We start from the raw sequence: 12,227 nt of genomic DNA, 5'->3' as shown, positions 1-12,227 counted from the left end.
TTAATATATATTTCCATCGTAGCCTATTTCCATCCTGTCTCAGTGGTCTGTAATGCATGCAAGCACATTTCAGAGCTGATATACTTTTCAAGTCTCCTCTTTAATTGTTATGCACACACATACATTCATTAAACTGACTGGGTAATTAGACAAGCACTGAGTAACCTAATTTATACACTAGAGACAATTTATAAATGTACGGTACTCTTGTCTCCAATGGAGGCTGGTGGGAGGAGCTATAGGAGGACGGGTTCATTTCAATGGCTGGGACAGAATTAATGGAACATACCGTCCCATTAATACCACATACTGTTCCATTAATACCACAGTGTTTGACTTCATTCCATTAATTCCATTCCAGTCATTACAATGAGGCCATCCTCCTATAACTCATTCCACCAGCCTCCTCTGCTAGAGTCATAGTAGTATTAACTAAAGGTTGACTACGAAATAAATAATATATTTTTCTTCCTAGTTCCAACAATAGGGTGAATGAACTGTTTGTTACTTTAAATAAACCCATGGTTTATACCTCGGCTACTGTAACACACTCAATTCAACTGCACCTGCATTGCAGTATCTATTCTATGGTGTTTGACAACGTCTGATTTCATCTAAATCTCACAGCTGAGGTATAAGGATACAAGGAGTAAAATGTATCCTTAACTTCAAACCAAGGCACAAACATAAACATATGATACTTTGCATAGGCAACAGTAATTGCTACCATCTATCATGGCATTTTAAATTTGACCAGAAAAATATCCCCTCTTCCAATGAATCTCTGGGTCCTTTTCCTACCTTCTCCCCCAGGACATGACCTAGTTGAATATAAGGGGAGGCTTCGAAGCAAACCTTTCATGAACCCTCTCTCATAATTCCATATGCTTGGAGTCTGAGTTGGCACTATATTTTTTCTGAAAATATGGCAATTCTTCATTGTAAATATTTCTCAGTTAGAACTGCAGTACATCTCCTCTACAGGGTATGAGATACAGTAGTTACAGTATTCCCATTGCCTTTCTGACATAGTCAAGAGGTGAAACCAGAAACAGTAGATTGTCTCAAACACTTTTCTGTACACTAGTTAGTAGACTGAACAGGGGTACATTCAAAAATACACTGCCAGCTCAAAACCTTATATACAATACACTGATGAAAACTACTATGCTCTTGTTCACAATCATTAACTCTGATTTAGAACAGCAACCCCATGAGTCTGCTGTGCTGCAGCTCTCCTTAACCAGCGTCCTCAAAGACCTGAGGAGATTCAACTTGATACGCTGTGTTCTTTAGAGCTCTTTGTTGAAAATATCTGCAATGGGGGAGAGGAGAGGAGGGAGGGGAGAGTTTTCATTCTTGTCTGTCAGCTTGTTGCTCCAGGTATGAATGAGCTAAAATACCTTTCCCATGCAGCGTTGGTGGAAGTGGCGCTCACTGGTGGACTACACTTCACACGCAGAATGCAGACTGGGAGACTACATGGTTGTGTTCAATAGGCAGCAAACAGAATAAAACTGAGTAAAATGGGGAATTACCTGGACTTGTCCAATGACAAATGCAAACGTTCTTATTATGTTGAATGCACCCTAATGAACACGCCCCTGAATTACCCCTGACCTTTAACCCCTACATGGGCAATGACCCAACAGGTTCAATAGCACAGATGGTATATGGGGGGGGGAGCACTGTTCCCCGTGCGCCGAAGACGTGGATATCGATTAAGGAAGCCCTCCGCACCACTCTTATTCAGAGGGGTTGGGTTAAATGCGGAAGACACATTTCAGTTGAAGGCATTCAGTTGTACAACTGACTAGGTTTCCCCCTTTCCCTTTCCCTTGCAGCAACCTAAAATAGTATGGAGGGGAGCTTGCCAATCAGAGTAACTGTTAGAATTTTATATTTGGTTTGGTACCACCACCAACGTAGCTATGAAAATGTATTCAAACATTCCCTACAGGCACCCAAATAATGATTCTCAACATTTTACCAGCATGTACCCTCTAATTTTGAAATGCCATTCTCTCTGCATTTCAACTCAAATTTAATTAGGAACTAATCCTTTCACAGCAGAAAATGCCAGGAGCTGAACCTGTGTTAATTTCCTTAGTTTGTGGCATTTTTTTTTGCTTGCCGGGTCATGCCGATAGCCGGGACAAGCTGTGTTTGCACACTGGCATTGCCAGTGCAGCGGGACTAACCTGTACCCCCCGCACATTGACTCGGTACAGGTGTCCCCTGTATATACTGTAGCCTCGTTATTGTTATGCAGTTTTCTTGTGTTACTTTTTTATTTTATTTTATTACTTTAGTTAATTCAGTAAATATTTTCTTAACTCTAACTCTTGAACTGCATTGTTGGTTAAGGGCTTGTAAGTAATCATTTCACTGTATAGTCTACACCTGTTTTATTCGGCACATGTGACAAATACAATTTAGATTTTATTTGGTTGGTGTAATTAAAAGATACTGTTGCTTAGTGTGGAGGCCGAGTATAATGTGTCCATTTCAGAGTGAGTTCAAGAAACACAAGATACAAGTCTAGTTTTTGCTCCTCTCTCACGAGGAGTGAGCTTTTGAATGGTCACCCATGAGGAACACTGAGGATAAACAATGTTCGTCAAAAGTGGGGTTAATAGGACATGAAGTAGGCTTACTGGGCATTGATACTTAGTAGTCAAGTCTGGAGATGTACTGCAGTAGCAATGACGCAATCATAATCAAGACAGTTGTTTTCATAAACATTATGATACACTGTGAAATCCTATTTGAGTAATATGCTAGTGGTAAAGGTGAACAGTATGACATAATTGCACAATGAAGCTGTGAGGTTTGAAAATGGTTAATTAAAATATCACCTTTAGCAAAAAAGCAGCATTCGAAGTACTGCCTGTACATTATCCGTTTTACACTGCTGCCCATTACAAAACAAAAGATTTGTTCTTTTCTGTAGTGCAGAAAATTACTCATTGTTAAAAAAGTACACATTTAGGGCTTTTTAAGACCCACATCTGTTGGGAAGTGCTGACTTCCAAAGCCAGGACTGGGAGGGGGGACTGGAAACTATGCATAATTCAGTAGGAGGAGCCATGAGCTCAGCCCATTAAGGCAAGATAATGTGGCCAGATCCGGACTGCTGCTGGGACTGCAGTGACAAACATAGAAGGATAGTGCTTTTTTGCTAATATTCATTAGTGTGTGCTTTTGGTGTGTGTGTGTGCGTGCGTGTTAACGTGTATGCTAACATGTGCTGTAATATTTCGCTTTCTCCACTTTTAATATTCCTTGGCTGGCATAGCTAAAGTCTCCCTAAACCTCCCTTCCACCAAGGCCACAGCAGCCTGCAGGGTTACTGGGGCCAGCTGTGAATCTGTCACTCCACAATCGGCTTTAATTTCACACCTTCTCTCCATCAGACGTTAATCCGACCAGGGACAGTGGCGTGGTGCACAGCAGTTTACTCTCCCAGCCTCCGTGGAAGAGGGAGGGTGCAACTTTCAGTACCCATATGATACGATAATGACATGGTGATGGTAGAGTAGATACGTAGATATAGTTTTCTCTCGAAAAATGCCAAATAAAATAGAATAGACCAAAAGAATATGCACATTTTTGGACCAAATATTAACAATCTTGTAAGATTGAGATTATTCTAAAAAGTAACCTACAGTCTGTTTCAAGGCTCCTCCCTCCGTGAATAGTGGGGGACTGTAGAACCCGGACCGCAACCCTCACAGACAGTTGGAGGAGACAGATAATGGCTACACACTGACAACAGATGGATTTAAAACCTCTTCCGAGTACACGCAAGGATATAAAGTAATGTATGTAGCCTGTCAGAAAAGTCTTGTCGTTTATGATTTTGTTTTATCCGGGAAAATAATCCCGTGGTCTCGAGCCTGCGTGTTTACGCGCGGACATAAAGTCGCGTGTTAGAATTAATTTGGAATGGGGAACAACCAAGTTTGTATAATATCTTCCCAGTTGCTGGTTCTGATTATTCTTTCACTTCTACGGGGAGCAAATGGTCAGCATGGCCTCCGTGGAATGTACGTTCCTGAACATGGCTTTTGCCAACCTATTTCCATTCCTCTCTGTATGGATATTGCCTATAACGAGACTATCATGCCAAATGTATTAGGGCACATGAACCAAGAGGACGCTGGGCTTGAAGTACACCAGTTTTATCCGCTTGTGAAAGTTCAATGATCTCCTGACCTGAAGTTTTTCCTCTGCTCCATGTATGCCCCCGTTTGTACGGTGCTGGAACAAGCACTGCCTCCGTGTCGCTCGCTCTGCGAGAGAGCGAGGCAGGGCTGCGAGGCACTGATGAATAAATTCGGTTTCCAGTGGCCTGACAGCCTCGCCTGTGAATCTATCCCTGTTCACTGAGCGGGTGAGTTGTGCGTCGGGCAAAACGTGTCTGGTAGAAGCACTCCTATTAATCCCTCCTCGGATGTAACAGAATCACCTTATGTTCAGCGTAGGACTGTAAAAGGACAGTTTCGATGCCCAGTTGCATTGAGAGTACCCCCTTATTTGAACTACCGTTTTCTTGGGGAGGAGGATTGTGGTGCACCTTGTGAGCCCTCAAAACCACATGGAATGATGTACTTCAATGAGGACGAGTTGAAATTCTCCAAGATCTGGATTGGAATATGGTCTGTGTTATGCTGCGGGTCCACTCTGTTCACAGTTTTGACCTACTTGGTGGACATGCAGCGGTTCAGCTACCCAGAGCGACCTATCATTTTCCTATCAGGCTGCTACTCCATAGTATCATTAGCCTACATTGCTGGCTTCTTGTTGGGGGACAAGGTGGTATGCAACAACCGCTTTGACAGCGATGTCAAAACAGTCATCCAAGGCACCAAAAAGGAGGGCTGCACCATTTTGTTCATGATGCTCTACTTTTTCAGTATGGCCAGCTCCATCTGGTGGGTCATCCTGGCCTTGACGTGGTTCTTGTCAGCCGGGATGAAGTGGGGTCACGAGGCCATCGAAGCCAACTCGCAGTACTTCCACCTGGCGGCATGGGCGGTACCCGCCATCAAGACCGTCACCATCCTGGCGGTGGGACAGGTGGACGGCGACGTTCTGAGTGGCGTGTGCTATGTGGGCATTAACAGCGTGTACGCTCTCAGAGGCTTCGTTCTGGCGCCGCTCTTCATCTACCTCTTCCTGGGGACCTCATTCCTTCTGGCCGGCTTTGTGTCGCTCTTCCGCATCCGGACCATCATGAAGCATGACGGCATCAAGACGGAGAAGCTGGAGAAGCTCATGGTGCGCATCGGCATTTTCAGCGTGCTCTACACGGTGCCCGCCACCGTCGTCATCGCGTGCTACTTCTATGAGCAGGCGTTCAGGGAACAGTGGGAGAAGAGTTGGGTGAGTCGGACGTGTAAGAACTACGCCATGCCGTGCCCTGGGCACCACCACCCGCAGATGTCGCCAGACTTTACCGTCTTCATGATCAAGTACCTGATGATGTTGATTGTGGGTATCACCTCTGGCTTCTGGATTTGGTCAAGTAAGACGCTGAATTCGTGGAGGAGATTTTATACGAGACTGGCGAGCAATAAACAGGGTGAGACAACAGTGTAAGACCTAATACTTTTGTTGTCCCCTGAACACACACACACACACACACACACACACACACACACACACACACACACACACACACACAGAGATGCATGAACAGAAGAAAAAGCTACTGTGACACACTTTTAAAATAAGTTACAAATAAGCTTTTTTGGGGAGAAATTTTTACATATTTGTATTTAAAATAGCCCACACATCTGATTCTAATCTATCACACTTTTATATAAAAAGAAGGAAAGCTCTTATCTAGTTCAATGAGGAGAATTAGACTGTCTGAACTTTTTCATTCATTCTATTTGTGCTCCATTGAACTTTTTCATGTCATCCTTTTAGTGGTGTTTCATGTGAACTATGGGAAGATCTCAATTACGTACTCCTCGCATCCTCATCTCCTTCTCAAAAAGGAATTGGATGAGAGCCAGTGTTCACTCCCCTGTGCAATTTAGATCTTCCCTGTATTTGAGAAACAGTCATCAAGGTTCTGTTGGACTTTTGCTGTATTCTATGAGTCATAATAACCTTTTTTCACAATCATTCCATAGACCACTATTTCAAACCTGGTTACAGGCCACTTCATAGTTTATTCTCGTTTCTATTGATGTATTTGTTTTACCATGTGTTTTTATGGGATGTCTGAGCATTCATTTTTCTTTCACCATGTGTATTTTGTGTTTTGGGGATATTTTACCATTAAAGTGAATGCAGACTTCTCCAAAGAAATATTAGATTAGGGGATGAGATCAATACCCTTATGTGTAAACAAAAGCCTGTCGCTATTGAACTACTTTGAATTTAGCACTCATTCAAAGGCCTTCTACATACGGGGATAGATCCAAAATTATTACTTTCTGCACACACAAGCTATATGACTGGAATTGACAATAATGGAATGCTCAGTCCAGTGCCTTTGTTTTAAGAGCGTATGGGTGGAGTTATTGTCGTTGAAGTCCAATAATCCAGCTTTCCAGCTGTCTCCACAACTATCCATCCTCTTTCTAGTCACCAAGGGATTGTTTTCTACTGACTCCAAGCACATTATTCTGCTTAAATGGGTGAAAAATTTAGTAATACCGCACAACACTTGAATGAAAAACATGCTCAACCTCCTTAGAAATCTGTCACACTGTAGTGCATGTTGCGCATAATGTCATATTCGTTATTCTATAATTAAGAAATAAGGCAAAAAAATTCGTATATCACGGGTATGACCCCAAAATATTTTTTTACTGTTCTATGTAAGTTGGTAACCAGTTTATAATAACAATAAGGTACCTCTGAGTTTTGCGTTATATGGCCAATATACCACGGCTAAAGGCTTTTCTTTCTGGATACAGGCCTTAGCTATGGTATGTTGGCCATATAACGCAAAACTCTGAGGTACCTTATTGTTATTATAAACTGGTTACCAACTTACATAGAACAGTAAAAAAATATTTTGGGGTCATACCCGTGATATACGGTCTGATATACCACAGCTTTCAGCCAATCAGCATCCAGGAGCCAAACTTCCCGGGTTAGTAATACAAAACAAAGCTTGCATCTGAATTTTTTAGAGTCACAGCTCTATAATGGATGTAATTTGAATCTCAATGAAAAATACTGATGAATTTTATAATTTCTTTGACAGAGATCAGTCATTGAGCTCTTGTTGCCCTAATGCACATGGAGGGTTGCGTTCATTAGGCACCAAACAGAAGAAAACAGACAAACCGGGAGGGAATATATGGACTTGTCCAATTATCCTTTGCAAAATATTCTCTGTTGCATGGCCTAATGAACACGACCATGTTGTACACTTGTTCTTGATGATTCTTCATATTATGCATTGCTTCACTCCATTTATGCATTTTTGTCAAAGGCATCAACGCTGATATTGATCTTTCTGTTTGAGCGTTGGTATATTTTCTTACCCAGGGATTACATTTTCTTAATCGGAGCCATTCATTCTTTTATAGCACTATGTTTGTATTGAGGTCAATGTTGTTTGTATGCCGACCAATGTTTTTAAATTGCATATGACTTTCTAACACCCTTTTTCTGTCTACCAATGTGTATATTAAACAGATAATCCTAGCATACCATCATTTAAATGAAAATAAAAGCTACCTCCAATTTATTCACTGTAATTGTGGTTTGGACTTAATCTTCCCTTGTGGTGAGAGTTACGAACCTTTTTAGATTTCGAAGAGTTTCCGCTAAAATCTTGCCAATGTGGAAATGTGCAGTATAGTGCTTTCAGATCCTGGTTGTCTTTTTAATACTGTAGCTAGTGTAACACTAATCTATCAAATGTAAGCCAACAAAGGTAACTCAAAGCTATTAGACTATTTGTAACCGCTGACAGTCTAGTGGATTTACTATTGGGTCGTGTTCATTAGATACTAAATGGAAGAAAATAGGCTGAAACAGGGAGGCAAAACCAAGACTTTTCATTTTATGTTGCAAAGCGTTAACTGTTCGCTGTTGTGTGCCCGAATGAACACAACCCTGGTGTTACTGAACAGAAAAGTATACATTGAAAGAAGGTAATAAAGTATACGGCCTAGACCAGTGGTTCCCAAACTTGGGGTGAAATGGTGTCCCCTGAGAAAATCTGTTTATATTTTCAAACAAAATGTAAGAACTTTCTTCTCTTAAAATGGGTATAGAATACAAACGTTCAGTGTGTTGAAACAGCCTGCTGGACCTAAAATCGAGTGGATATGAAACACACAGTATTGACTAGGGTCTAGTGTCAATTTGGGGTTATGTGCAGAAAAACTTTAGGAACCCCTGGCCTATACTAAAGACCAGTGTCATGCTTGTAAATACTGAGTGCAATAATGGCCTTGTATCTACACTGACTATACCAGACATTAGGGCCCCTTTTTCCATCAGTACAGCCTCAATTTGTTGGGGCATGGACTCTACAAGGTGTCAAAAGCATTCCACAGGGATGCTGGCCCATGTTGACTTCAATGCTTCCAAAAGTTGTGTCAAGCTGACTGGACATCCTTTGGGTGGTGGACCATTCTTGATACGGGAAACTGTTGAGCGTGAAAAACTCTGCTGTGTTTGCAGTACTTGACACAAACCGGTGCCAAGTAAAATCATGCTTTATCCTGTCTCCTCCCTGATTGAAGTGGATTTAAAGGTGCAATATGCAGAAATTGCTCCGCCATTTCCAGGTTGCAAAAATTCTAATAGTTTGCCTAATTTCAGTTTGCTTGTTTTGCCACAATCGTTCTACCATCTAAATCATTGTTGCCCATGAAAGGAAGTTAGGCTAGCGAGCAAGTATTTTAGCCAGGTAGTTTAGGACAACAAAAACTAAAAGTGTGTACTCTATGACAGTCATAGACCGTTTAGGTAACATGAAAGAGGAGGATGGCATTGGCTATTCTCAACAAGTAGGGTGAGTGTTATTTTCGACTTGCAAGCGCACACAGACACAGAAATCAGTACCATGGACAGCTACATCATATTTAGCTTACGTTGACTGGACTAAGTTGTTTTTGCTCTCTTTAGTCACTGTATTGGACTAAGCAAGGGGATTAGATGATGTTGAAATGGAGCTAGAATTGAGGAGGCAGCTCCTGTTTTCTTTGCGACTTGCTCTGTGGTTCAAAATCAATAGTTGTTTAGTGGTCCGAAAATGGCGGAAGGATTCACTTGCTTCACCATGCTGTACGTCATGTAACTGTTTGTTACGTACAATGTGTTTTGTGGACTTCACCGGACAGATGTTGCTCTCCGGTTTTGTGATGAAACAAAGGTGTGGGTGAATTTATTCTGTGTCTTCTTATTGTCTCGGCCTTATGCCTATATACCATGGTGGCAAAGGCATATGAACTAACCGGTTATAGCGCAAACAACGCAATTATCATAACACATAGGTTGTAATATGGAATTTGTTTCCTGGCTTGGCTTACCCCGTGATTTTACACATGCACCGCTACTGCCCAAAGGATATCTGTTACAATTTGTTTTCACTTTGCATATTTAAATTAGTATTATTGCACTTATATGTAACTTGAATGTTTTGTCTCTATTTAAAACTTCTCCCTTAAACAGCATTGACGCCAGAGACTAAACTAAGAGAGGAAATACTTTGTCATTCTTTTTTCAGACAAATAAATCGATACAGAGCCATGAGAGATGTGGTTTCAGGTTTTGTTTACTACATGTTTTGAAACTGAAAGTTGAAGGCATTTTTGTAAACTTTTTGGTGGGTCCCATGTGTTCTGAACAAGAAGACATATCACAGGTCACATGTTTCATATAGATATGGGGATAACTGAGCATGGCTCACAGAAAGTTCCACATACATCTTCATACTTAGAAATGTTACAGGTTGCTTCATATAGGCCTACTACTACACACCAAGCCTCTGCCTATTAGCCATAACTGTTATTTTAACCATGACCTGAAGAGAACAAGGAACAGACAGTTCCTGATCAGATGTGACTTTTTTTTGAGAGCACAGCAAAACATACATTTTACATAACATGATGTTAGTAGGCTAGGTTTGTTATAATCTTGTAGTTTATGGATTTTATTGTCTGTGTGTGTGTGTACATTTCACATAGATGTTTCCCATTAATTTACTACTTGTGTTACTGATGAATTAGTGCAATGTATAAGGGGTGTTTGTGTTGCCATGGTTGGTTTATAACACTGCCACCGTACATCTAACACTCTGGAACACCAATCAGCTCTCTCTCTCTCTCTCTCTATGTTTGTTTACCTGAATGTGACATTCCAATTGATGTCTCCTTATTACTTTTTGTCAGAAGATAATAATGTGCATTTATGCAAAACTAGTTATGTACTTTCCTCTGTCAGATTCACAGTTATTGTTTTTGATAGCATAGGGAAAATGAGATAAAGAGCAATGCAAATGATAATGTTTAATCATTTATTGACTGTACATACTGAATGATTTCCTGTTTTCCTACTGTATCAATGCCAATGAACCATGGGATTCTTCACCAATATACCTGAGGCATTCTCTCTCTCTCTATATAATGTTGGATTGTGCTCCCTCTAGACAAGACAGCTACACACTGTTGTCTTGGACCAAAATCGGGATTTAGAATTCCCATGTCTCCATCATCTGTCAACTCCAGCATTTGAATTGATGAAATAACAGAGCGATTGTAACATACTGCCCCCTGCTGGGCACAGAAGACAAACATCCTAGAGAGCTAAATGGAAGTAACCATACCCACAAAAAAAGTTATATTAAAGGTTATTTGAATTGAAGTAGGTATTGAGAATATTCCTTATGAACCAGTTGCAATCCTAACCTGAGTTATGACACATTTCAGAACACCAGATTTGGAACGTCTTGGGGATTTTACTGTAAAAGCTTTGAAATTAGAAATGGGCACGGCTATATGAATCAAATTAGAAGCCATGCCTGTACAGCAACAACTTGGAGCCTGTTAAACACATGCGTTTGCACACATTGTTCTAAGACTTACATGATGGTGGTGATTCTGCACATTGAATCAACAAATCATGACGGATAATGCTTTACACATGACTTTTTCACGTGCAGTATGGGCCTGTGTTCAGGAATGAATAGTAGTAGTGGACAACATGATATGACCCCTAATAAAGCCATGTACATGTCAGATATAGAATAACAAATAGCTGCGTCACAAGGTAATAAAAAAAAGTCTAATAAGATTGATTTAAATTGTCAATCTTGAATTTTAAAAAAGTAAGACCACAGGAGAGGACGGCAAATAGGGGGCAGTACTTCCTGGAATACACAAACACACACACAGAGAGGATAAAATAAAGTTACCAGGAAATATATAAGCCCCATCATTTCTATTAACAGATTATTGATAGCGGTTTTATTTTGGACGCAGAGGGTGTATTTATCTACACACAATAACCCATAATGAAAAGTGAAAACTTGTTTTAGAAATGTTTGCAAATCTATTGAAAATTAAATATATTTACATAAGTATTCACACTCCTGAGTCAATACATGTTACAATCACCTTTGGCAGTGATAACAACTGTGTCTTTCCGGGTAAGTCTCTAAGAGCTTTGCACACCTTGATTGTACAATATTTGAAAATGTATTATTTTTTAAATTCTTGAAGCTCTGTCAAGTTGGCTGTTGATCATTGCTATTCAGCCATTTTCAAGTCATGCCATAGATTTTAAAGCTGATTTAAGTCAAACCTGTAACTAGGCCACTCAGGAATATTCAATGTCGTCGTGGTAAGCATTTTAGGTTATTGCCCTGCTGAAAGGTGAATTTGTCTCCCAGTGTCTGTTGGAAAGCAGACTGAACCAGGTTTTCCTGTAGGATTTTGCCTGTGCTTAGCTCTATTCCGTTTCTTTTAATCCTCCCAAAAAAACTCACTAGTCCTTGCTGATGACAAGCAAACCCATAACATGATGCAGCCATCACAATGCTTGAAAATATGAAGAGTGGTACTCAATGGTGTGTTGTGTTGGACTTGCCCCAAACATAAAGTTCATTTCTTTACCACATTTTTTGCAGTTTTACTTTAGTGCCTTATTGCAAACAGGATACATGCTTTGGAATATTTGTATTATGTACAAGCTCCTTTTTTTCACTCTGTCATTTACACTGAACAAAAAAATAAACGCAACAA

At 40.5% G+C, this 12,227-nt stretch overlaps 1 protein-coding gene across 1 annotated transcript; it reads left to right on the top strand.

Moving 5' to 3' along the window:
* Positions 1-3,615: 3,615 nt before the first annotated feature.
* Positions 3,616-7,724, top strand: LOC109906910 (frizzled-1-like). The gene has a single exon (XM_031793535.1). It carries the CDS (start codon positions 4,606-4,608, stop codon positions 5,602-5,604), a length of 999 nt encoding a protein of 332 aa, XP_031649395.1. The 5' UTR covers positions 3,616-4,605; the 3' UTR covers positions 5,605-7,724.
* Positions 7,725-12,227: the final 4,503 nt, after the last annotated feature.

This window comes from Oncorhynchus kisutch, linkage group LG17 (genome assembly GCF_002021735.2).
Source record: "Oncorhynchus kisutch isolate 150728-3 linkage group LG17, Okis_V2, whole genome shotgun sequence".
NCBI lineage: Eukaryota > Metazoa > Chordata > Actinopteri > Salmoniformes > Salmonidae > Oncorhynchus > Oncorhynchus kisutch.
Note: the sequence above shows the minus strand (reverse complement) of the source record. Positions and strands in the feature narration are given on the sequence as shown.